Source organism: Epinephelus fuscoguttatus, linkage group LG20, assembly GCF_011397635.1.
Source record: "Epinephelus fuscoguttatus linkage group LG20, E.fuscoguttatus.final_Chr_v1".
NCBI lineage: Eukaryota > Metazoa > Chordata > Actinopteri > Perciformes > Serranidae > Epinephelus > Epinephelus fuscoguttatus.
Genome location: NC_064771.1, coordinates 20,558,794 through 20,586,730, shown reverse-complemented (window position 1 = coordinate 20,586,730; position 27,937 = coordinate 20,558,794). Strand labels below are relative to the sequence as shown.

The window sequence follows — 27,937 nt, the reverse complement described above, 5'->3', positions numbered from 1 at the left end:
TACTTTATTCTACTTAACTTAGACCTGTTGTCCTCGTTCGTGGACACTTTTTGTGCCATCTAGTGGTAGTAAGAGCACAATACACTACTACATGTAAAAACAAGATGGCAGCCATCTCTGTCAAGTCAGTCTGTAGCCAACCCCGACACAAAAGTGAACAAGGTTTAAAACCTGATCACATGCTATGGTTGAAACTTGTTTGTTTATGATGAAAAACATTTGTAGTTTGATATAGCAACAAACCTTACCAAGGTAACAAGCTAAGGCGCCGTTTATTAGAAAGTACTAGTTTGAAGACATTGGGAATTTATTATTGTCTCATTTGAGGACATTGGGACTTTACTGCTGTCTCGTTTAAGGACATTGGAACTTTATTATCGTCTTGATTGAGGACATTAGGACTTTATTATCATTGACAATGTTTAGTTTTACTACTACTACTACTTTTACTACTACTTATCAGGTCCTACTGATCTCAAATAGCTGGGAGAAATTAAAGAGGGATACCAAACAACAGTTCAGGCCTCAGGAGGTTAATGAGGTTTTTTTGTGTGTTTGTTGTTATGAGCTTTTGGAGTCAGGACTCAAAAATAACCTAATAATCATACAACCAAAATAAGACTTTTGAAAGATTGCTATAGAACATTTCAGTTCCAATTAAGGTCTTATTTTTTAGATGAATGAATTCAATGTCTTTTAACACTTGTTAAGGATCCGTGGGAACCTTGTGTCAGGTACTGGGCATGCTAGGGCACTTAGAACAAAGCCATCGTTAATGTTATCAGTGACACCTGTGCTTTTCTGAGTATGAGTCAAACAGTCTGCTGTGAAAAGGGCCTCTTGGTTGTGTACATATAAATCATTTAACCACAGTACAAATGTACAAATTGAAAATCTGGTGTTGGTGCCAGATGAAATGTTAAGAGTCACTGAAGTAATTACAATTCATCCCAGAGGAACATAAAAATCTGCACCAGATTTTATTGCAATCCAGCCAAACATGGTGGAGACACATCAGTCTGGACTTAAGTTGTGGACTGACTGACAGCCACGCTGCTACCATGACTAAAACCATTTTCAAATCCTTTCCTCCTCGACAGCGGTGGGATCGAAAGCGAAATGTTGACAGACATGTAAATCAAAGACTCTTTACACACACACACACCGGGTAAACCTCGTGTTTACTTCTGCAGCGGTGTCAAAACATATAATCAAATAAAACCTACATGCACACAAGACTGGAAAACAGAAGATGTTTAATGTCAGTGGCGTGCTGGAGGAAGTGTAGTCACAGCAGGGTTCCCGCTGATAGCAGCAGAGTCAAAGGAACATGTCTTCAAAGTACTCATCAAACTCCTCCTCCCTAGACAGATACAACAAACAAAATCAGAGAAATGTTAGTTCCTTTCATGCACGGTGTTGACATGCAATGTTAAATGCTTTGTATGGGTGGCCTCTGACTAACTGGAAGTTAGCACTGTGCTTTTTTATTTCATTTACATTTAATTCAAGATCTGAGATGAAATAATGTGAAGCACCAACATTGGGACAGAATACAAACATAAATAGGGGCAGCGAAAAAAGAAATTTAAACAGGCCTAAGAAAAAAACTATTGTTGGTTTAACCGCGTGTAACAAATGCATGTTACACGTTTGGTTTCTGTGAGTTTTACTCACATGTGCTTGAATACACCTTCAATAGTGTCTTTCTGAGGGCAACTCAAATGTCAGGAGAAGCGTGACGAGCAGGTTAAAGGTTTAGCGCTTTCCTGACATTTGAGAGCAGCTTTGTGCGGGGTATCTAAGTGGTCCGCATACTGTGCTATAAAGAGATCAGTAACCTATGTAGGCTAAGTGGTAAAGACTGTCTGTGATGGTTGTACAGCAGCTTACTGGGGGAGATTTAATATGGACATTCGCTGTTAACCTCACCTTGACTTTTCCTCCACGGCAGGAGCAGGTCCTCGCCAGTGGTCGGCTTCTGATTGGCCCTCTGGCTCATCACCAGCTTCAGAGCCTAGAAGGGGAGTTTGACGGAGAGCTGTTAGTCACTTCCAGGAAGGAATAACTAGGTCGGCCAGTAACGATGGTTCATTAGTGTCTATGTAAGGGTCTTCACTGTAAGCCTCGTCTGACTGGCTCAGCTTCTTGCTTAGAGATTTTAGTTTGGGAACAACCAGTTGCGATTTGAATCACCTTCATCAGGTATGATTTTAACCAATCAGCACGGGGGCAAAGACAAGGTAAAGGTAGCCCTAGCCCCAGTAGGCAATTTGAGAGTGGATGATGGGGGACGGCATTCCCCTTGTTAGCAGAATGACCAAACTACATCCTCCTTGTTAACCTGACGTCTCTCTCGATCCCATTAAGGTCACTTCTTCGTGGACTGAGTCTGGAAACAAACCTAGAACCGATAAATCATTGAGAATGATCAAGTTTTGATGGAGCGTTTCTATTTTAACTGCTGCAGCATTTGTAGCCTATACGGCACTGGTTTAGCAACCACAAAACTTGAGCTGTGTTTCCACCCAACACTTTCAGCATCGTACCCCATGAGCTACATAATCAAACACTTTCGGTATGGTACCTTTGGAACCAAAAGTAACCCTTCAGACATGGTACCTAGACTCTAATGTTTCCACAGCAAACAGTACTCTTAAATGTGGGCAGGGCCTAGTTTATCGTCCACAGAACGAGGTTGAACGCCGATATTTTCAGAACAAAATAAAGCGAGTCTCTTTCTCAATGGGATATTTAAAAATAGGAGGTTTATGCCTTTAGTCCGTCTAAGGCAAGTGCAGGGGTTTAGTGTTGCCAGAGCCCACAGGAATAACGCTCCACGATGCTTTTTTTCTTCTCCGAGTGGAGATTGGGATATTTGCAGTTCACATAACCCTGTCGAAATGAAAGCACATAAACGCTTATGATCCACTCATTACTAAAAGTGTACGTCATATAAAAACTAAAGTACTGGTCAAAGTTGTCACCTCGAAATTTAAGGTGTGCTGATGGATTCACATCGTCAACTCATGCATTGAGTAACACTACAAGTTAACGTTCCACCTTAAAAGTCGCCGGCAGTCAGCCCGGTGGAAACAGTTCTATCGGTACCATCCACAACTTTTGACAACTGAAATGCAAAAATAACCATTTGTTACAAAGTGAACTGAGCTGAGCTGCTTGGTGGAAATCAGGCTTTACAGACCAGTTGCATGTGTTGTGATGCCTCTCAGCCAATCAAATCAGTGCATTCTGATAAGCATCATGCCTGGAGTCTGAGTGAGATACACACACACTCAGGGGAGAGATGAGATGAGAGACAACAGTTGGACAAATAAGCGAGTCAGAGAGAAGTAATTTCACGGGAGTGGAGGGAAGTCTCTCCCCTGTTAAAAATGAACAAATCGTATTTCTTACCCTTACCCTTGTAAACAAATGTGAAAACTGGGAGTTGTAGATTAAAAACAAGATCACACTGTGTGAAACAAAAATGATAGGTTTGCTTTGTCAGCCCCCCTAGATGTGGCCCTAATATAAATTTCCCCTCATTTTCCAGAAGACAAAATGCTTCCATAACCCTGAAGTCCTTTATCATCCCTGAACACATCGCTCACAAATTACACAATGTTCTAGGGATTCCTAAATTTAATCAAGTTCAGCCTTCAACAACTGACAGAAAGAAAGAATGAAAGAGGGTGTTTGTGCATAGACTCAAACGTATGCTGAACTCAGTGACATAACCCTTGACAAAGTTTGTGTTTGTGTTCACCGCCACCACCACCCGCCCACCTATCCATCCATCCAGAACCTGGAATAAACACAACAGGGACACGGGGGCAAAGAAATACTTCATTCCATGCTGCTCAGAGTGAAGGGCAAAATGACAAGGAAAGAAGCAAAGCAAAAGTGCAGAGGAATGAAGAGAGAGACAGTTGAGAGAAAGCAGACCTGCTGTCTGTCTCTTACTATCAACTACAGGGCTGATGGATGTGTTTCCAGAAGGGGTTGTCGGGGTGTTTTCACTCCAGTTTGGAGTGGAGGAGTGTCCCCGCCCAGAAGCCTGGGGGAGTAGATCAACTATCCAATGTGTGTGTTTTTTAAAAGCGGGGGAGTTTTTTGCGTGTGTGTGTGTGTGTGTGTGAGGGAGTTATGAAGGCTACCTTTGTCCGAGTTCTCCGACGACTCTGAGCTGCTGGAAGAGGCGGAGCGATCTATAGAGAAACAAAGAGGGTTACAAAATAAGATAAAGGAGTCGTTAAAAAAAAAAAAGTCAAACACAAAAGAAAAATTATAAACATAACAAGAGATCACTGCTGTGTTTAACCAGGCAGGTTATTTGGCAAGAAGAGGACAGGAGTCTTACCTCTGTGCTTCCTGTGTTTGTGTTTGTGTTTGTGCTTCTTCTTCGAGTGTGAAGACCTCTTCCTCTTCTTCTTCTTCTGTGATGGCTCCTGGTTCTCCTCCAGTACCCTTTTAGTCTTTGCCTTCACCTCCTTCCTCCTACAAACAGAATCACACTTTGGACAAACTCCGTTCACAATATAAAGCAGCCAATTACGGCACTATTTGTGAGGTGAGTTAAAATCCTTCAGGACCAAAGGCACATTGGCGCATGAACGACTCTTTAAACTTGACGTAGGCTTTCTATACATTTTGTTACTGAGTCTGCTGGAACGCTCAAAGGGACTTTTAAAACCCTAAGCAGCTGTGAAAGCATTGGCACCATGTATCTAACACCAGACTTTCTAGGGGTTAAAGTCATCCTTCCGTCTATAAGAACCCCAAACTACATTTTCACATTCGGTTGTGTTGAGATTTCACTTAAAATAAAATATGTGATAAATGATCGGGACACTCTGACTGGTGAGAAGGTCAGACAGCAGACATTAATCGTAGTTTGAATCCTAAATCCCTGCAGACTACAGAATAATGTGTGCTGACTGTCCATGGTGACCTGCCCTACTTCTAGCAGACCAGTGCACCATCTCCACGATCTTAAAAATCGCTTGTCATCACGAACAAAAGGACCTTATTAATGTAGAAATGTCTCGGAGGTGAGAAGTACTTACTTATGGTGGTAATTGAGCTTGAAAGAGCATTCAGGGCATAGTCCTAAAGAAAACACAACATGGCATCATCATTACTAACTCAAATATGATAATGGCTGCATTAAAGTTTTAAGCATTTTAATGCCATTATTATCATTATCATTACAGCAGTTATAACAGTGCTGTGAAATCAATTGTTGCACTTCTTATTCTTCCTCTATTGTAGGGTTGCATATAATACAGATGAATTCCGTATGATCTTACCAAATTTATTTATTAAGCACATTTAAAGACATTTTTTAAAAAAAATGGCAAAAATCATAAAAACAGCACAGGAAAACAAGAGGACCATGAAAAATAACAGGGGTTTTCCCTATAGGAAAAAAAACGCAGTTGACAGCTGTTTTAGATTTAGTCTTAGTCTTGAGATGAAAATGCTCATTAGTTTTAGTCACATTATAGGCATTTTTATCCTTCATAGCTTTAGTCTAGTTTTAGTCGACATAAATTCATGACATCTTAGTCATTACTTGTAGTCATTATGTTTTCTATACATTTTTTATCTTTATACTAGTCCAGTTAATCCATGTTAGTCTGGAGGTTTAAACTCATGTCTCACAGAGTTGGTGATTAAAAATAATCTTTTATCTCCTTCAGAGAAAACTGCAGAGTTCAGACTGTTTACTTACAGCACAGCTACACATAACTGAGCCTCCTACCTGCCTGTCAAACAGCATCAAGCCATAAACCTTCCTGAGACAGTCCAGTCGCCAGTGGCTGCTTGCTCTGCTGCCATTTAGCTGCTAACGAGTATGATGGTCTACCAATGACATTTCCGTCTCGTCAAGAAAATGAAGCATATATTTCGCCTTAGTTTTTATTATCAAGATCTATTTTTACCTCGTAATTTTCTCGTTTTCATCATGGAAAAAATATTGATGAAAACATTTTGTCATAGTTTTCGTCTAGAAAGTGAACACTGATAGAAACACAAAGACTAGTAGGTTAAAAACCAGAGTATAAAAATGCGTTTTAAGATTTCTTAATAATTTAAGAAAAACAGGAAGTGTAGGAGCCGGCCTAACATGTAGAGGCAACTCGCTCAGGAGTTTGGGGGCTACAACTGCAAACTTTCTGACTTTATTTTTATTTAAATGACTTACTAACTGTTGGCGAGGGAGGACTCTTGAATGAAAAGCAAATTTTCTTTTGAAACTTAAGTGTGAAAATGGTACCAGATGGTCCACATACATTTAGACACCTCGTCCATGAGGTAATTCTGGTAAATTATTTACATATAAACTATAAAGAAGAGGACCAAGAACAGAACCCTGTGGAACTCCTCTTTTACTCTGTCAGAAAGATGCTTTTTCACTGTTTATAACAACAGAGTAAGATATAAAACTTTTTAGAATTTAAATGCCGAGGTGCTGAGGTTTTGAGAAACATACTTATTAGCTCCTATTCATTAATTCAGTGCAACATGATCCCTATCTGTTACATTTCTCCAATGTGCCTTACTAAGTTCACCAGATCATGTTTCATTACTGTCACAACATTTGTGACTGTCAAAACATCGAACTTGGAATTGTTACAAATTGGAAAACATTTTTATTTGATGAGGAGGAAAAATGTCTGGATGTGACCTGTTACACAAGCTTGTTAAAGGAGCTTGTCATTTCCTGCTTGACTGAGTTCACGATGACTGGTGGGTCCTCCAATTAGAGTAATTATACTAACAGGATTTTCTGCAGTATGATACCTGAAGGAGGATTATTATGAGCTGGGTCTTAGACTGTAACCTCCACCAGGCCACAGCCACAGCAACACACACGCACTTTAGAGACAATGACCGCAGAAAATGAAAAGATAATGTGTGTTTTAGCTTACTGAGTTTGACCAATGCATTTTTCTTCTCGCCGTGTTCCACATAGGCAAAGTTCACCTCCCAGCTTTTTAGGCCTTCCTGGTTCTCACAACGTTTGTTTCCACACTGGAACTGACCTGGAAGACCACAAAGCACAAACATATAATTCAATAACATTTACAGTCGTGTGATATTTTAGCCATCTATCTCTTATCCAAAGCAAATGGCAAAGTACACAAGCAAATACATTTATTATTTGTTAATAATCAATTACTAAGAGGTTTAAAATCAAACAAGACAGAATCCTGACAGACAGTGTACAGTAGTGTTGTCAAAAATATCGACTTATCAAAACACTGTAAGAAATAAAGGTGCTAACTAGAACCATACATGGTTCCTTGGGTTATCCTCATAAGAGAACTCTTTTTGTTTCCTGGTTGAACCTTTTGAAGGTCTCACCTGGGATTTATATTCCGAGGGTTTCATCTAGCACACATCCAAGCCTAGAGCTTTGGCTGGGCCCAAAAAATAAGGCCTGACCTTAAGAGAACCTGTACAGTTTCTGTCCAGGCCTGACCTGAGCCTGAACCCAGCAGCAGTTTTGGGGCCAGACTCCATTAAAAGCCTTAATTTCTACATTTAAAAAACCTGCGGGCTGCCGTGTTTCATCGTAACACTTCTCTGACTACTCTTTCTTATTTCAACAATGTGTTATCTTATACACGACAGGTTCAGCAAAGCGGGCTGCGCCTCTTGGTCCATCTAGTGTGCAAGGCGGTCCACAGCTAAGCGGTGCCAAGATGATAATCACTGCTCTTTGCTGCATGTTGCACACATCTCTCCCATTGCTGGGGAGTCAGACGCAAACACTGCCAACCAAGTTGCCCTGCAGCCCCCCTCCTGTCTCTCTTTCTCTTATTTTCCGTCCCTCTCTTGGTTAACCACCTATAAATTGGCAAGAACCTGACCTGTTCAAGCTCGGGAAATAGTGAGCGATTAGAGCCTGGCCCAACCCAAACGTGGCAGGTTGGGCCAAGCCCAATTAGGCTCTGGTAGAGAATCAGAGCTCAACCCAGGGGGGACTCTAAAAACTTACAACATTACCCACAGATCTTGCTCCTGCTAATCATGGTTTTAGTTTAACAGGTTGCCTGGGGCCAAGAGAACCACATCCAGCAGCCTTGGGCTTTATGAGGCTCCTAAAGGGCCAGGGCTGACGTGGTCCAGCACAAGCCACAATATTCATGGCTCACAATCGTGTTTCTAAGGGGTGGAGATTTTGTGAAATCACAACCACTACAGCCTTTACTATTACAAAGTTGCAGAAGAGTTGGGAACCAAAATCTGGTTGTGCCTGAGAGGTAGACCAGGTTGTCCACTAATTGGAAGATCAGCAGTTCGATGCCCAGCTCCTCCAGACCGAAGGTCGTAGTATCCTTAAGCAAGATACTGAACCCCAAATTGCTCCTGATGGCTGTTCCCTTAGTGTGTGCATTTTAAAAACTGAGTAGCTGGTGGCACCATGTATGGTAGCCTCGGCCACCAGTGTATGTGTGTGTGAATGGGTGAATGTGACTCGTAGTGTAAAAAACGCTTTCAATGGTCAAATGACTAGAAAGGAGCTATACAGGTGCAGTCCATTTACCATTTACCAGGTCTATAAATTAAAACCAAATACAAAATGCCAAGTACTGGGTACTCAAGAATAAATGAATCTTGGTTGACAATGTAGTTTTGTAGGCATGGAATAATGGTAAAGATGTCAAATACAGCAGAACACAAGTAGAATGAACTGATTAAGGGGACTCCAGATACATCTACATTTAAAAATACCATTTGAAACATGAGTACACATTTGAATATTTGAGGGTGAGGGCTTTTTAACCAATCCTAGGAGAATGCTTTCTTCCAAAACAGGTTTTTTGGATAAAAAAAGGTTCTTAATAAAACTCTTAGTCTTACTACAAAAAAACTTGAAGAACCTTTTCTTCAAATGGCTCTGAGTAGAACCTCAGCCCTTCAGGTAGAACCCTTGTGGGGTTGGAACCTCATGTTAGAGCCTTGTTATATTTATCTTTGCCCTGAATGTTAACGACAGTAGTTTGTAAAGGATTATGTATACAAGTACAGAAAGAGCACAACAGAATGAATGCAAGTAGAACAGAATAGTACAACCAAATAGGCAAATGTTTTATTCTGAAATTGAGAGGTGCAGACTGTAAATCTCCAAAGGCTTCACATTCTGTCAGGCAACCTCCAAACCCCGCTGCTCTCCCTCGCCCCCCTCCGTCTATCTGTCTGCACCCCTTCCCCCCTTATCCCCCCGCTCCTTCTCATCTCCCTTTCTTTGCCTCACCTCATCCCCTCAGGCCTCCCTCCAGCCGCTGCACAGCCTGCCTATTATCCCTAGAGGAGCTTAAGGTGGCATTGATCTGGTCTCCGGGGTTCCCTCAGATTGTAACAGAGGGAGCGAGTGCGTCAGAGCAGTCCATTCTTGGCACAGGGGCCAGAAATGCTCCTTACTCTGCTAGAGGAAAGGATGCCTTCGCTCACCTGCCTAAGATTGAGACTCTGTAAACATTGAGGTGAAGTGACGCTGGCCGCCATTGGCTTCGGGCCACTTAGGCCATAAGGCAGACTTTCTCTTCACATGCTGTATTAGATTAGGAGATCTGTGACGTCAGCTGAAAAAGACTCTTGGCTCCGGTCTTAGGTTGTGATGAGGCTGACTTAGGTTATCTGGGAAGGCCTGACATTAAGTAAAAGAAAAGTAAGTAAAAGAAATTAGAAACAAATGTGTGTTTAGAGTTGTTAAAATAGGAGGGGGCAGTCAATGGCACTGGTACACATCTCTATCTCTGATTTGAAACCAAATGCATTCAAACAATTAAGACTTTTAGTTTGTCAGTCATCATCAAAGTTATTAGACCCATCCTGAAGGGGACATGAATGTTACTACCAAATTTCATGGCAATGCATCAGAAACATCCATGTTTTGGAGATATTTCGTCACGGTAGCAGTGGCACCCACCTGGAGGGCAATAGCCCCCCCTGGCAAAAATAATTGGAGGTCCATATTAAGAGGCTGTGGCCTGCTCACAAAGGTAGTGGCATCTTGTGAAACTAGACAAACTCAGGCATCCATTGGTACCAACCGCATTGGCATAGCTTGTTGGAAGGGGGGCTAAATAATGCTCCAAATTTAGGCTGAATTTTAGCGAGGGAACAACTGGCGCCGCCATTTGCAAAGGGGTCCCTTGAACTTGAAGCTATAGATATCTGACTGAAAATGGGTTCTGTGGGTACCCACAAGTCTCCCCTAAACTTAAGAAAGCTTTTTCCCTGTAAATGTTTTGTTACTTACAATCAAACCTTACAATTGAAGCTGTAAATGTGTCTTTTCAATAAAAAGGACAACCAGCCTCCTTGAAGAACAATGATTCACCTAACAGAGAGATACTCAACTTGATTTGCCCAAGGGCCACTTTTGCAAAATGCCAGGAGGCCACAGGCCGATTAATAAACATCGTCAATAAATGATATATAAATAATTTGCCCATACCTCTGACAGGGGGGTCTAGGGATACTTCCCTGGTACTTTAACTTTGGAAAGTGACCTCTATTTCGATGCTTTTTTAGAGACTCTAGCAACTTATTTACATGCAGTAAAGGGCTGTTGGTTGGAATTGAACCTGTGGCCACTGCAGCAAGGACATTGCCTTGCAATTTTATTGCAAATTGGAAAAAGGTTGGAGGGCCTCCTGGTCTCCTGTCGCAGGCCAGATTTGGCCCACTGGCTACAAGTTGAGTATCACTGATCTAATACATGTACAGATACCATATTACAACAAGATTAATGTGGAACTCAAAATGTAATTATTAGTAATATTAACTGTAAAATAATAATGAAAGAAAATGTATCAGTATGCGATTCCTGAACTCTCCATATTGACATACCGGTAGTTCTCAACTAGCCTATATACTTCAACAACACAGTCAACTTCCTGAAATTCAGTTAAGGCTTTTGGTTTTGGTGTGTCACCCCAAAACTTTCTGTAGCTCCAACTGGCCACCCCTGTGAAAAATTTCTGGTGGTACTATTCTATAGTGCCACCAGTCTAACCCTAACCCAGATACTGTATCATTATAGTACCATCATATACCCCTAGTAACGGTGGTACTATTCTACTATTCTATAGTACCACCAGAAAGTCTAACCCTAACCTCTATGTACGTATATTTTCACCGACCGTCTTAAATCTTAAAAGGTTCTCAGTCTAAAGAAACTGCAGGTCTCTTAATCCTTGATGGCTGCCCCTATCTGACACTATATGAGTGTGACTTGGACCAGGGCCACCTTCTCGACTCTGTGCCAGTGTGACGCCATGAGCAGTGACTGGTGCCCGGAGACCTGAGAGAATCCTGTCTTCACCATCATCAATGACGTCAATCACAATCGCACTGAACTTGTCCCGTGACATCCTACTCTCTCGATCACGCATACAAAAAAATCAATTAAATACATCTACTGTGTATAACAGTGCAGCATTTATCTGTACAGAAAGCAGGTAAAAGCCTGTGCTTGTACACAAAACTGAGCGCCCTTGAACAAGGCATATAATCCCCTTGTTGCTGCGGAGAAGCAGCTCAGTGTCAAATATAAAAGAATGAGATATATTCGAAGGTTACAAGGTGGAGAGTATGAATGTGTCTGACCCTCCAGCTACTTAGAACTACAACCCTGACAGAGTGGAGTCAATAGAAATGTGTTTCAAGGCAACTTCTTTGTCGAAATAAATGTCAAAAACTGAATATAATCAAGGCCAGGAAACTATTCTTCACTTATTTCTGATAGTTTCAGCCCCCTGGTCCCACATTTTCCCTCATGAAAGCTAATAAGCACAACTTTTACCGGTGCTGTTGTCAGAAGGTAGAAAACAGTGCCACACAGAGCATCACTGCATTACAATATATGTGTTACACAAGAGCTCCTGCATGGGTCTCTGTAAAAGGATCTCCGCTGTGTTTTGTTGACAAGTATTGGGAATTCTCACACATCAGGTGAGCCTCACGTGCTCTATGAAAAGCGCTGGCACCAGGGTGGCTGAGTAAACTCATTAAGAAAGGAAACTACTGTCCTACGTCAGTGGTTACTAATGCCACCAGATGGCTGCATGATTAACATTCACTGGATGAAGTCAGAGGGCAGTGACCTGAGCCAGCCCTCTCTGACTTTTTATTCACTCGAGTAACTGTTTAAAGTTCAAAGAAAAAACATTATTATGAAACTAAGCCTGCTTTTTGTAGAGAAAACATTATAATTAACATGCTGATTGAAGTTTATTGGGTATTCTGACTAAGCTGTTGCTATTAGACAAAACATGTCAAGCTGACTGCAAACACTTGTGTATGTGGCTGTTTCTGCTTGAGAGCAGCTGACTTGTAGGAAAAAAAACATTTTAAGGAAAATCAATACCACTTTATGTTTGTGTGTCAGGTACGATGCTGTACAGCCAACAAGTCAATTAGCTTAACTTAGGACTATTACTTGATTGGACATAGTCACGTCTTGGAGTCTTGTATTTGTCTCTGTGATGTAGCAACCAGCAAAACAAGAAAATTAACTAAACTGCTAAGAAATATTCTTGCACACAGATCCAATAAAACCGCTAATTGTGATGCTAATTGTAATTTTCACACTTTGTTTTTCCTGAGGTTTATTCAAACAAGATATGACGTGCTAATTAGTGAGATTTAGAGATGCTGGTGGGTGGATTTTATCTTTAGACAGAACCAAGTTAGCTGGTCCACCAGTTTCCAGTCTTTTGTGAAGACAATAAAGCCTCCACAAAATAGCATTTTAAAGTCTTGTGTGTGATTTATCCTGGCTTCCTATGAGCAGAGGAAATCTCCGCTAGTCACTAGGCTAATTTACACAATGTAAAATGCCACAGGCATGAGCTACTGTGAGTCGAACCTTGTGAGTCGTAATGGACCCTAATGTTGTAACATTACCTTTGTTAAACGTTGCTGTTGTCCCTGGCTTTATATCAGGAGAGGAAAAGATCGCCACTAGGCTAATTCATACAATATAAAATGCCATAGGCTTGAGCTAATAACTTTAGCATGTTGTATTTCTTGGGAAAACGTGTTTAGTATAAGACAGTTGTTTTGTCAGTGAACCTTGTGAGTTGTAATGGAGATGAAAGTAACATTACCTTTGTTAAATGTTGCTGTTGTCCCTGGCTTCATATGAGTAGAGGAAAAGTCCATTAGCCACTAGGCTAATTTATACAATGTAAAATGCCATAGGCTTGTGCTAATAATGTTAACATGTTGTATTTGTGGAGAAAATGTGTCTAGATAAAGACAAGTGTTTATCTGTGAATCCTGCGAGTTAAAATGAAGGTGATTTGTGTACTTGTGTTTGAAATTCTCTATTAAGCCATGTTTAATGTGTGTTCAATGTGTGTTTTAAATCAACTAAACTTTACAGCACTTCACAGAAACCCTACCACCGACTAATGTTTTAGAGGTGTAACTGCAGAGTGACGCAGACACACCACCGCACAAGTATAAAAGCTCACAAAGGTCTAGGCTACGTGGGTAGTCTACGGCGTAGGCCCTTCATAGAGGTGACACACAAATCCACCTTAACACATGGTGAGTAACTGATATACAAAAAATCATTTTGTGTTAGAAGTATTCCTGTAAAGTGCAGACTGATTGAAACGTCTGTCAGAATGCTGCATTGATGTGCAATAGTTCCTGAGTCTGTGAAGTCAGTGCTGTTTTGCAGTCGACTCTTGATACTCTCCGCCCTCTACCCCCCGCCCCTCTTCGGGGTCAACCACCTTTAATAAATTCTCCGCCTGTGGGAAACAGCGAACAATCCACACTCACTGCCCCCAGGCAGATTTTTCAAATATGGGGAAAGTAACTGGCATCCAAAAGACTTATTCTTTTTCCAACCACACAGGCCCACCTTTGACTCTGGATCGGTTTCAGCCTTTTTATGACTGCCTTTCCCATTGACAAGCAGCTCTGACTGCTAACCTGAAGTTCAACACTCTTTTCTATTTTCCAGTCCTTATTAACCGCAACCACATCGTGTTAACTAAGTAGGCTTAAGAGCATAACATATCATTGAGATCATGTTTTATACTGTATGTGTTCAAAGACCTGCATTCCACTCGGCGCTCCCTCTGTAGACTATTGAGAAATACTCATATTTCTTCATTTCAAAGTGCAACACCCTACACGCACACTCACAGATAAACACATTTGAACATACAAACACGGACACTGGCAGTCTCTATTGTTACACAGGGCAACTCTGAAAGCTTTATGGGCTATGGGCTAATGAGCTATCACTTCTAACACTTACAGCACACTCATTTATTTCTCAGAGGCTGATTTATTTTGTCTGGCACAACACAGCCCAGCAGGATATCCTTAAAAAATACAAATCCTGTCCGCGCTGGAACACAGGCCAGGCTAAAGTAACTGTTTAAAGCAACTGAGAGGATCTCACATTTAAATTGGGCTATCACTTTCATTTTATTCAAAACAGGAAATTAAGGGAAACTGCCAGCATGTAATAGGATGTGACAAAATTCTACTCATTTAGTAGCAAACCAAATGCTGTATATGAACCTGACGTGCAGGGATGGGATCAGAGGATCAGACGGGCAAATAGAGGAGAACTCAAAACTCAAATAATAGCAAAAATAAATAAAGAATTTGAATGAAATCTGAGGTCAGATAGTAAATAACTGCGATGTCACAGTGCCTCCCGAAGGCAAAGGCCTCAGAGGTGGATCATATTTGATTCCTGCGCTGTCAGTGAGCGTGTGGTGGCAAGCATGTTAAAAACATTTTTTTAAAGACAGGAAAGTTAAATAAGCCAAGATCATAGTCCATTTGCTTTGACAGGAGGCCCATCAAAAATACGCCTGGCCTCGACTACCTTTGCCCTTTGACCCCCTCTTGACAGCGAGACAAAAAACTCAGAAGGGAAAGCCACAGAAAAACATGTGCGTGCCTTACACCCCTCGTGTCTATCTGCTCCGACATTAAAGGCTCTCAAGACACTTTTGAATACCAAGTGTGCTCATTCAATAGGGATTTGTTTTATGACAAAAACATGCCTCACATTTTTTGGCAGCAAAGACAATATTTGGCAAAATAGTTCCATCATAGCCCAATGAGCTGATGTGTAATGTGAGCAATGCATGTACCTAGCAGCCTGAAGCTTCATTAATAATGCTGACATTCAAATTTTACATCAACATTTAAATGCCACACAGCTTTTTTTCCATGTCTATTCATTCTGTTTATATACGGTGTTTTTATAACATTATACTATTTGTTGTATAAGATTGCAGTGGTGGCTGTGCTGGATTGTTTCTGGCTCATGTGATCCAATTATTTCTAATAACTCCAAAGTGTTGTACAGTCCAAAAGTCAAAATTTATCAAAAAAAGAAAGGTGTAATAATTTTGAAAATTGACAGCATGTTATTATCTAATAAAACATTCTGCTTCAGAGAAACGTTGCTGGTGTTTAGCTTTTCAAAAACAACATTTTCTCTGCGGTCAAAAAGCTGTTTGCTCTCCCACTTGCTGAACACATAGGAAGGTATTAACGGGGTCTAACAGCATAAATTACAAAATATCAATTTCGGCTCTAAGCCTATTAAATTTAGATGAGTTAAATTAATTAAAGAAACTTGATTTAATGAATAAGTAAAAAGCCTTTAGTCTGATGAATCACTTTATTCAAATTGAGAATTTGTTTTATTTTATTTTTTGGTTGATGATGTCATAAAATATGATGGAAGAAGGTCCAAGCTTCATTCGAAAACCTCAATACAAGAAATGACATTCGGTACAGCCCGAATAAGAAGGAAAATTACATGGATTTGGAGACATGACTTGAAGGTACCACGAGAGTTTCTGACCACTAGTAGCGCTATGGAGCAATGCCTTTAGGAAGAGGTCCTAGATTTGACTTGGATTTACACAGGGCTGCCGCCTGAAAGTTGAAGTTTTGAAAAATTCAGTCGGAGGCCCCTCAGCCAAATGAGGTTCTTCAAGTTGAGCAGATTTTAGTCAGTCAGTGTGCAGTGTAGTTCTGAGGATGTTTTGGCTCCTCGCTTTCATGCTGCTCTCAGGTACAGGCAGCTGCTAAGCCAGACCCTGAGTGAGACAGAGGCAGCTGCCCAGAGGAGGAAAGGCTTTGCGCGATCAGGCTCCAGGATGACGTTGTCCTCTGCCTTCTGTTTAGAGGTGGTGAATTTACAGCTCACAGTAACTAAATACAACACAGTGTCTGGCTTTTGTTTGATGTCTATTGTCGGCAAAATATGTTTTTGCACACTTCCGATCAGTCATTAGTGTAGTTAGCTTGTGTACTATATTACATGAATGTCACTGTCATCCTGAACTTCCTGCTGAACCCCATTAAACCTCTTAACCTCTTCATGGAAAAAGAGGAACCACAAGTTGAGTATTCATATATAACAGCCAAATCTGATTTGACGGCCACAATTCTGAGTGGAGTACAGCCCTAGATTTACAGTACTGAAAAAGATTGGCTTTGCAAATGTTGTTTGAAGAAGAAAATACATCTAATACACACAATGTGTTCTGCTGAGAAACACTGATTCTGAACACAACTTTTGTTTATAAAACACCCCACCAAGGTCTGTTTAAAGGTGTTCTTTATAGCTCAGAGGCTTCCTGGCACTCTCTTTCCCTCATACACAACTCATGTGAATCCTTCAGAGGTTTGAATGTTTCTGGACTAGACAAAGCAAGAAGGATGAGCAACAAGTAAGAGTAAATCTCATCTGTCAAGAATATCCCTAAGATGTAGAGAGAGTTAGGCCCCCTGGGGGACGATGGCATGTGATCCTGCTCTCATGTATTTGGTTCAGAGACATAATCTTTTCCTTCTCCTTCATCTTTTAAAGAAAAAAAAAAACACTGCAGACTCTAGAAGAAGAAGAAAAAAGGAAACCTTTCAGTACCTCATCCCATATCACACTGTGGCCATGAAAAGAAAGGTCAGTGCTCTTAGTAATCCACCTGATTGGGTAAAGAGTAGACAGCATTACCTAATACCAACATGACCTGAAGTGCACAGATGGCAGGAAATGATAAGTGGATGATTTCCGAAAAGGTGCACATGGCAGAGCGGAGGTGCATCGCCCCTTTATAAGGAGATGTAGTATCAGTTTAATTAAGAAAAATTCAGTGAGAGCAGAAGTGGAGTCTGGACATCTGACAAGCACTCCACCTGAGCCTGGACATTTAAAGGTCCAGTGTGTAAGATTTAGGGGGACTTAGTAGCATCTAGTGGTGTGGATTGCAGACTGCAACCAACTGAAACTTCTCCTGGTTAGAATTCCTTCAGTGTTCATTATTCAGGAGGTTTTGACCGGGAGCTGAATTATCCTCAGAGGTCTCCTCCTCTCCAAAACAAACAAACCAGGTGATTGAAACCGGTAAAAACACTGAAAAAAGCAGCTTCATGTTACAAGTCAGTGTTTCTCCTACGCTGTTTAAGCTTCAATTCCACTGAGGGAAATAGTTTTCAGCTTTTCAGCTTGCTATTTGCTGGGCTAATTTATACAATGTAAAATGCCATAGGCTTGTGCTAAAACATTAGCATGTAAGACAGTTGTTTTGTCTGTGAACCCTGTGAGCTGTAATGGAGCCAAATTTTGTACCGTTACCTTTGTTAAATGTTGCTGTTGTCCCTGGTTTTATATGAGAAGAGGAAAACTCCGCTAGCCGCTAGGCTAATTCATACATTGTAAAATGCCATAGGCTTGTGATAATAACATTAGCATGCTGTATTTGTGGGGGAAAATGTGTCCAGATAAAAACAAATGACAACGACGCCGACTAGTGTTTTGGAGGTGTAACTGCAGTGACACAGACACTGCACGGGTATAAATGCTCACAATGGCGTAGGCCACATGCGTAGGCTCTGCATAGAGCTGAGGCATAAGTATAAATCCTGCTTAAGCTAACGAAAATACAACAAAGAAAAAGAAAACATACTTATCATAATATGTTCCATTTCTGCCATATATCATCCTCGTCCAGTGTGTAGGATACAGACTTGACCGTTAATCCAGGTGTAACTAACTGACCATTAAGCTTTCTTGGTGATGATTGCATACAAGCGCCTGTGTTTTAATCGGCCTTCATATCAAACTCAAATCCACCTTTCACTTGTAACCCTTGACTGTCAAGGACATCTGAGGATGTTGGGTCCACTTTACAGGATTAGATTAGTATTGATTTCACGGGAGAGTTTAGTGTCCCGTGCTCTAAATAGTGCTTAAGAAGTATTGCTGTGGGAATCATTAATGTAAACAAATCAAGAGACATGACAGTGTAAGTGAAGCGCCTCTGACCTGATCTAATCCCACTTCCTGTAGAGTATTGCCTCAGGGGGTGAACTGTCAGAGACCAGGATTATTCAGTCTTAATCTGGAACAATATATTGGCTTAGTCAGCTTTCTCAGACATACTGCGTATGTTTGCGAGGCTGCACTGATGCAAACATAGGCAAATTATCGAAATGTAAAATGTGTGCGTGAGTGTCTCAAAGCATATCGATGAGTTGTGGAGGCAGGTTTACCCTCACGGAGCTGCTGAAATCGTCCCTTGGGGTAAACCTATAAATATCTGTCACTGTCACACGAAGGAGCGGTAGACAGAGAGGTGTTGTACTAATCCTGAGCAATTAATCATCAAAGCTCTGCCAAACTGTTGATGCAGGCTCAGGCAGAGCAGAGCTAGGATGACGCCTGAGAGTGAGATGTAAACAGAAACCAAATGTAAGGCATGATGGAATGATTAGTGTGAATAGGATGATCAATTGATAACTGAGTAGCGTGAATAGATCCCCCAAAACCAAATGAAAACTCAAATGAAAGGTCAAATATCTTAATGATGTTTAAGGCCACTCTGATGAGCCAATAAGTCAAATCAAAGTGGAATACATACATTTGTATGACGTTACATATGCAGAGACTCATGTTAGCAAGTATTCAATGTATGTGATGCACTGCTGTATAAACTGCTCTGTAAATCTCTGTCTCCACCTAGTGGAGAAGGCTGTGAACTGTTTTGTGGCCTTGTTAGGCGAAACCTGAAATGTGTCCCAAATCCATACTGCATACTAATTCTATACTAAATGTACTACATACTAATTTTTATACTGTTTTAGCAGTGAACATGCCAATGAATCACCATACTTAACTACTTTATACTGACAGGCAATTACACATTGCTATTCAAGCATGAATGCACTGCATAATAAAATTCAATAAAATTATTTTAACTGTATTTTATTGGATTTTGCATGTAAACTGGACAGACAGCCCGGGGCACAAGTGTGCAGAGATCTAATGAGATGCAAACAAATAAAGTAAGGGATATAAATCAATAAATTAAACAGTAAAATCAAAAATAATAACAACAACAACAGCAATAACAAAACAGGGTCATTGGGAATAAATAAATAAACAAATAATAGAAATAATTAATTTAATTGAAAATGAATTATTATTATTATTATTATTAATGATAATAATAATAATAATAATAATAATAATAATAATAATAATAATAATGCATACATAAAAAAATATTTATATATATAAAAAAACTTGGAAATTAGTCTGAATTTAGGACACGGTGCATGTCAACAGTAAGCAATAATAATAATTATCATTATTACTAGAACAGTAATAATTATACTACTACTAATAATAATAACAATGATAATAGTGAATGAATAAATAAATAATTAATATATATAAAATCTTGAGAATGGATTAAGGACATGCCGCAACAACAACAACAACAACAACAATAATAATAATAATAATAATAATAATAATAATATAAATAATAGTGGATGAATAAATAAATTGTATAAATAAATAAATAAATGAATTATTTATAAATATAAATATATATATATATATAATATATATATACGTATATACATACATATATACATATATACATATATATATATATATATATATATATATATATATATATATATACACACAGACTTGCTGGAAATGAGTACAAAGTATGGATTTGGGATACGCTGCTTGTCAAATTAATAAAAATAATAATAACAGTGGATGAATAAATACATTATATATATATATATATATATATATATATATATATATACAAATGTAAACTTGCTGGAAATTAGTATGACACTTGGATTTGGGACACGCTGCTTGTCAAAGTAAATACCTTCATTAAGTAAAAGTGACTCTTTAGTATACAAGAATGTTTTCAGAGTTTCTCTAATTATTTCGTAATTGATAAATGGACTTGCATTTGTATAGCGCCTTTCTAGTCTTCCGACCACTCAAAGCACCCTAACACTGCATGCCATGTTCACCCCTTCACACATACCTTCATAAACTGGTGGCCAAGGCCACTACAAGGTGACGCCTGTTACTCACTCAAACATTCATAAACATACAGACAGCGGCACATGTGCTGAGAGCAATTGGGGGTTCAGTATCTTGACCAACACGCTGACTGGAGGAGCCACGGATTGAACTGCTCTACCTCCTGAGCCACAGAATGTAAATATTATACTGCACAGTGTTTTGAAAAGGCAGAGCAGGGCAAAATATATAAAAGGTGTATAAACATAAAATTAGGATAACACTGGGTTATGTCATACCTTTGCCAGAGACAACTTCATTCTCAACCCTCCAACGAAATCCAAACTGTTGGGAACAAATTAAAAGAGACAGCGCAACATAAATTACTGTTTTCCCTTAAAATCTTAAATTAAGCTTTATAAGCCTGAGGAATCCTACCGTAAGCATTTGCTCTGCCTTTCAACAGTCATTAGCATCAAATAGTGTTTGTTTCTCTGTGTTTGGGTCTCAATGTTATATTTCAGTCATGTTTTCATGTGAAAGGATATTTTGCAAACACATTTACACCTTACTGTAAATGTAATTAGGTGCGTGCATAAACACCAGCTCCAGTAGTAGGACTGAAGCATCAATGAACAGATGATGCAGTCATTAGTATTTTTGCCAGTGTGTTCAAATCTGCACTCATAGCACCCTGTGTGTGATTCATCTGCACGCTGTCACACCTCATTTACACAACACAACTGATCAAGATTTGACTGAACTTGTGGGAATGATGAAACCCACTACTGCATTTGCAATCATTAACAGTTATGAATAATTTCTGAGGAAATCTGGATTTAAGTAACAAGTTCTGAGTCAACTGGACTGATGGTGTCAGTATTAATTTGGACTATAGTTACAGTTATAGGTCTGCTGGGGTGGTGTATGTTATATCTGTATGCCATCCGTTTGAGATTGTCAACTTCATAACAGTCACACTTGAAGATTATTGGAGCAGAGTGTCGGTAAACCAAACACAGCAGCCATGGAGCCATAAGCACGCTGCCCTTGGGCTTAACATATTGTCAGTTTTAAAGCCTGGCCTCAAACCAGAACAGCCCAGTGGACACTAGAGACGGAGCACGGTGCCAGGACTCATCACACCCCCCGAACATTTATCTAAACTGGACCGGTGGTGGTGGAGATTAGCGTCTGAGTTATGAAATTTTAACCTTTGCTCATGGCACCACCGCCGGGACAATTAGTGTCGTTTTGGAGCACAGTGCAAAAATGGATTATCTCGTCGAGTCCTGGCAGCGGCGTCTGGGATGGCTGAGGTGTCTGCACGCATTGTTTTATTTTCTGTCTCCACAGTCTGTGGGTGTGGTAACTTATGTTTCGCTTCCGCTTTTTTTTCTCTCTCTGCTGCTGCAACAACCACATTTTACCTGGGGGATCAATAAAACTAAATTTAATTCCCAAAACAGGTGCAAGAGCATGACATATTTTTTTATTTTGTGTCCAGAGGTATTTTTCACATAACTTAAAGCTGTGTGTCTTAATTAACAGCAGCCTCCTAATGAAACACATGACAAATACGTATGTGATCATTTGAATTCTGTACACAAAATGAAACAGTGATTCCAGAGAGAAGCAGACAGAGGGGTCTACAGTCTGTGTTTGAAGGATATATCCAGGATGTCAAACTGACTCAGCAGCAACAACAGGTTAAAAAGACAAAGATAGTTAGAAGCTAATGCCGAACTATAGGCTACAGATCAGTGTAAAAGTGAACCACCACATCACTGCTGATTGCCACACAAGACAATGAATATAAAGGGAAACTTTGCTGATATTGAACCAGCTGTGTGTCATCGCAGTGTGTGCAGATGAACGCCAGCAGCCGGACTTCTGCCGCTACACGGGCAGGGACCTCCATGGACAGTCAATTAATCTGCACACACCGCGATGACACACAGCTGGTTGAATATCAGGTTCTGGTTCCAGTACAGCAGGGTCGGTCTTTTTTCACTGTTACAATCATTAAATGCAAAAGCAGCAATATTTCTGCTCCGAATGGGTAATAAATCAAGATCACCCATTCATCCCACCTTGTTCTCCTTGTATCTGCTGAGGTCGGCTATGCAGTACTCTTTAAACAGCTTGTCGTAATACTTCTTGGCAAGTTCTTTCTCCCTGGAACACAAAAAGCCCACAAGTAATGAAAAAAGACAAACTCATCTAAAACAGAAGAACAATCAATATTAACGCAGCCTTATAACCACCATGTCATGTCTTCCTCATCCTCGTCCCTCCAGAGGAAGCGATGATTCTCACGCAGCACGTCCAGATCTGTTTTGTCTTTGACTCTGAGGGAAAGGAAAGATTCGAGCGGAAGATTTATGACTATTGTAATTAAAAATGCTGCCGGGATGAAAACAATGCATAAGCAATGGTCTGATATGTCGAACATATTCTCATTCATTTCAGCCTGGGGTGACAGCATGATGAGTGATTGTCAAGTGTGACTGTGAGACACGATACTTACGTGGAGCGACTGAAGTCGGCCATCTGTCCTCCATAATAAAGTATGTAGTCACCGACAAACTTCTTGTGTCGCTCAAACTGGAGACAGCTGCTTAAGGTCAGTGTCTCTTTGAATGTTAACTTCTGCACAATGTGAACTGCAAAACACATCCTGAATTGAATGCCTTTAAATGAAAGCAACTAAGCACCTGACACACATATTGTTGTACAATCACAGGCCACTTCATTAGATACACCTTGCTAGTACCAGGTTGGACCCCTTTTGCTTTCAGAACTTCCCTAATTCTTGGTGGCATAGATTCAACAAGGTGCTGGAAACATTCCTCAGAGATTTTGGTCCATATTGACATGATAGCATCACACAGTTGCTGCAGATTTGTCGACTGCACATCCATGATGTGAATCTCCCGTTCCACCACATCCCAAAGGTGCTCTATCGGACCGAGATCTGGTGACTGTGGAGGCCATTGGAGCCTGTGTGAATTGTAGCCTCAGTTTCCTGTTGTTAGCTGACAGGAGTGGCACCTGGTGTGGTCTTCTGCTGCTGTAGCCCATCTGCTTCAAGGTTGGACGTGTTGTTAGTTCAGAGATGGTCTTCTGCAGACCTTGGTTGTAACCAGTGGTTATTTGAGTTACTGTTGCCTTTCTATCATCTTGAACCAGTCTGGCCATTCTCCTCTGACCTCTGGCATCAACAAGGCATTTTCACCCAGAGAACTGCTGCTCACTGGATATGTTCTCTTCTTCGGATCAGCCCACCTGGCACCATGTCACGTTCAAAGTCACTTAAATCACCTTTCTTCCCCGATGTTCAGTTTGAACTTCAGCAGGTCGTCTTCACCATGTCTTCATGCCTAAATACACTGAGTTGCTGCCACTTGATTGGCTGTATAGCTATTTGCATTAACAAGCAATTGAACAGGTGTACCTACTAAAGTGGCCAGTGAGTGTAGTTTTCAGTACTATAGTTTCACACTGAAATCAGTTATAAAAGGATACAGCATTCATTGATATCAGGTGGGCTCTTCTGTTTCTTGCTTCCTCTCTGAAAAACAAAATGAAAACAGTTATCTAAAAGATAAGCAAAGATTACATCATGCAAGCAGCATATTCTGGTTATTTTTGCCTTAACATGGTTTCAAAACAAATAGTGTGTGACACTGTATATGTCAGGAGTGTACTGTTTACAGAGAAAAGGATTAACAAACTATAATTGAGTCTCATCAATGACAGAAGTGAGAACAATCACAGGAAACTATTGTCACACAAAGGAGTTATGGTCCCATTTCCTTTTATTAAAAACATAAATGAACAATAACCCACCTTTATCTCGATGGTAATGTAAGAAGAATGGAGAAATTAATTTAACTTTGACAGTGATGAAATATTTAAATTACAGGTGGATTTCTCTAATTTTAATTTATCATTTATAATGTGTAGAAAAATTGCTGATACATTTTAAACTTGATGGAAAGATTTCATTTTAATATTGGAAGTTCTTTTATATTATTAGAACTGACTTGAATGGCAATGTGAACTGAAAAGGAATACCGATAATTTTTTGGATGAAATATTAAATTATTTCATCGAGCTGAACTCATCCAATCCCCCCTTTCAATTAGGATACAAAAGAGCAACAAAATTCTACAAACACCTAAAAACAAGTGACTCCAACTACCATTACAAGGCTCCCCTTTTTAAAGAGGAGAACATAGAGAGGAGTCCCTCAGTCAGCTGGGACTCCTCCTCTAACAGCACAAGACCTCAGGACAACCCTCACACAATCCAGCCCAACCACATTACAGCTAAAGAAAAAGAAAACTACATCAACTATCTGTCCACTGTGACAGATCAGAAACTGAGAACACACCTGTGACCCATTCAACTGATTGGACATGATCTGGGAAGGCACACACCTGTCTATATAAATCTGACAATTTATATCAGAGCAAAAACCAAGCCATGAGGTCAAAGGAGCCGCCTGCAGAGTTCAGACAGGACTGTCGAGGCAAAGATCTTAGGAAGGCTACAAACAATCCTGCTGCACAAAGCTGCCAGGCAAAAGCTTATCTTCTGTGAAAAACATGAAAGCCTGCACGGAGTTTGCAAAAAAAGAACTTAAAGGACTCTCAGACTGAGTAACACGATTATCTGGTCTGATGAAATCAAGATCAAGATTGAACTGTTTGGCCTCAATTATAAGCATCATGTCTGGAGGAAACCACGCACCGCTGTCAACCTGCACAATTCCACAGCCCAGACTTGAACCCTAACGCCAGCCCCATCTAACCTGATGGAGCCTGAGAGGACCTGCAGAGATGACGAGCAGAAAAACCCCTAAATCCAGGTATGCAAATCTTGTTGCATCAACACTTGAGGCTGTAAACGCTGCCAATGCTGCTTCAACAAAGTACTGATGTAAGAGTCCGGAAACCTTTGTCAGTGTTAATCACTTCAACAATCCTATTTTCATTTCGTCGTTGTGGAGAATCCAGTGAATGAATGAATGAATGAATGAATGAATAAATGACTTTATTTCAAACCAAAATAGAAAAACATAATAAAACAAACAAACAAGAAGAGAACAGTGTCTGAAAGGGAGTAGGTAGAAGTATAATTTTTAAGTCCCTACCCCTTTCTTACATTTCATCTTTTAACTCATCTCAACTCATCTTTTAACTAACAGTCTATTTACCACCCAATTAGATAAATAAGTAATCAACCCAGTTTATCTACAGTCAAAGTACCTCCTGGTGTTACAAAATAAATACGCACTCCCCTAACAAAACATTTCCTCATTGATATATCTGCCAAAAATATCTTTTTTGTTTGTTTTTTTTAAACAGATTTATATTTGTGCTTTGTTTCAACTCATCACGCATTAGAAGATGATGTAGGTTCTGATAGGGGATAAAATAATTTAAATTATTTTACCATAAGGCTGCAACACGACAAAGTGTGAGTAAAGTGACCTCTTCACTTCTCCAACGTTGCAGTTGTACAGTACCTGTCCACTTCACTGGCGTGTAAACTGCGGTGAGCCTTCTCAGAGTGCCGACCTTTCTGGAACGGCTTCTGTAAGATTTCCTCCTCACGTTTCCTGACGAAGGTACAAAATATACACATGTGTTACTGGATGAGGCTGTGTAAATCAGTATTAGCTCCTCGTGACAAAAGTAAAGATGTTTATGGACAAAATTCAAATATTGTAAGGCATATTTCAATAATCAAAGACATTATGGTGTTGATATAGGAAAGTAAACATGATTAAACATGTTTAATCTTACCTTTTAAGCCCTCTCTCTGAGGACTCTCCCTGCCCATCATCATCACTGAAGTCAGAGTCATAGCCGCCACCTCCGTGCACCTGGGGAAACACATTACACACAAACACATCAGTGGTATCTACTCATATATTTTCAATCCTCTCTTGACCTACAGATAGCTCCCAGTTTGTGGAAGGAATCCTCAGTGGTGCCTGTGGCAAAAGTCAGGTCTCCAGAATCTTTCACCATCACTCTGTGGCCTTGACATCCCTCGTTATGAAGACATTTGAACACCTTGTTAAGTCTGAATTCTTGTACTCTGTACAGGACATGCTGGACCACTTACAGTTTGCATACAGGGCAACTAGTGGAGTGGAGGACGCTTCAGCTACTTTGTTAAATCTTGTACTGAGACATTTAGAGGAAAATATGAACCATTCTCTTCTCTTCTGCTTTTAATTGTAATCAGCCACATGTTTTAGCTCATGGCCGTTTATTTCATTTTAATTTGGATTTTAGTATTGTGTGTTGGCTCGTTGACTTTTAACAAACAGGGCTCAGAGGGTCCAGGTTAACAGGACACTGTCCAGTACCCGTTTTTCTGCTACTGGATCCCTTCAGTGATGTGTTCTTTCTCCTCTTTTATTTTTTTTTCTACACAAATTAATGTCAGAGTAGTATTCTTAAGTACGCAGACAACTCTGTTATTGTAAGCCTTCTTCATGGATCAGAATATGATCATGGCCCAGCACTGGGTGAATCTGTCTTTCCTCCACAGTAATGTGCCTAAGACCAAATGAGATGTTTATTGATTTTCAGAGGATGCCCTGCCTTCCTGCTCCTTGTATGACCAACGGGGAGCCGGTGGCAGCAGTAGAAGTATCTGGGCACTGTCTTAGATGACAAGTCGTAGGACAATCATGACATTTTTCTATTCTGCTTTTGTTGAGTCTCTTCTTTCTTTTAACATTGTCTGTTGGTTTGATAAGCTGTGCCTTTAAAAACAAAAACAAGTTGGACAAAGTGGTCAAACTGTGCTGTAAGATCACTGGTGTTACTTTTAATAACCTACAGCATCTGTATGAAGAGAGGGTCACCTCAGACTGTCTGTTTTGTTGCACTCATGACTACTGTCTACATCCAAAATTGCACCTGGGGGACATTAGAGTTTTACCTTACCTTACCTAACCTTAAACCAAACCCCATTTTATCCGCTTTAAGATGCCACAAAAATATCCATACCTGCCAGTTTTTGCTGTATAACGTTACTCGATGCTTTATATCCTACCTCAGGCTTCATACATTTGGTTTAGTATTAGCTAGTGGACATAAGCGTGCTACAATGTTGATTCATGCTGAACTTAAACCACTAAAGCCGTCGCGAACCAAGAGAGTAACGTTGCTTTAGCAGGAAACAGAGTAACACAAGAGTAATAACCCAGTTAGCAACTAGCTAACTTATCTTTAAGCTAACGTTTCATGCTAACTCGTTCGTAACAAACACACGAAATGTTCTTCGAAACATTTGGCGTAAAAATAAAAGAATAAATATAATATATGTTACCTTCACGAGACTCTCCATGGTCTCACTCACTTCAGTCTCCAGCAGCTGCCTGCGAGTGTTTACAAAATGAAAATCGCGTCGCCGTGTGATGACGCACACAGCAACTCGCGCGATATGATGACGTTTGCGTAACTTCATGAATTATTCTGCGAGAATGTGCTGAGAAAGATGAAAATAAGCCTCTGACATAAATATTAATGCAGGGGGGTCGTCGGGGAC

At 40.2% G+C, this 27,937-nt stretch overlaps 1 protein-coding gene across 1 annotated transcript; it reads right to left on the bottom strand.

The window, feature by feature from the left end:
* Positions 1–950: 950 nt before the first annotated feature.
* Positions 951–27,814, bottom strand: fra10ac1 (FRA10A associated CGG repeat 1). Its single transcript, XM_049563553.1, has 14 exons — positions 27,719–27,814; positions 26,176–26,255; positions 25,896–25,988; positions 23,888–23,933; positions 22,890–22,966; positions 22,627–22,710; positions 22,453–22,537; positions 20,659–20,704; positions 6,939–7,052; positions 5,070–5,112; positions 4,364–4,500; positions 4,161–4,211; positions 1,933–2,017; positions 951–1,363 (listed from the first exon to the last, which is right to left on the bottom strand). Exons 1-14 carry the CDS (start codon positions 27,734–27,736, stop codon positions 1,321–1,323), a joined length of 1,002 nt encoding a protein of 333 aa, XP_049419510.1. The 5' UTR covers positions 27,737–27,814; the 3' UTR covers positions 951–1,320.
* Between the last annotated feature and the right edge of the window lie 123 nt (positions 27,815–27,937).

Excerpts from the sequence above, each read along its gene's own strand:
- fra10ac1 (XM_049563553.1), bottom strand. Across the intron at positions 4,501-5,069 it reads AAGCTCAATTACCACCATAA|GAGGAAGGAGGTGAAGGCAA; the intron begins GTAAGTACTTCT and ends TTCTGTTTGTAG. Across the intron at positions 1,364-1,932 it reads GCCGTGGAGGAAAAGTCAAG|GGAGGAGGAGTTTGATGAGT; the intron begins GTGAGGTTAACA and ends GTATCTGTCTAG.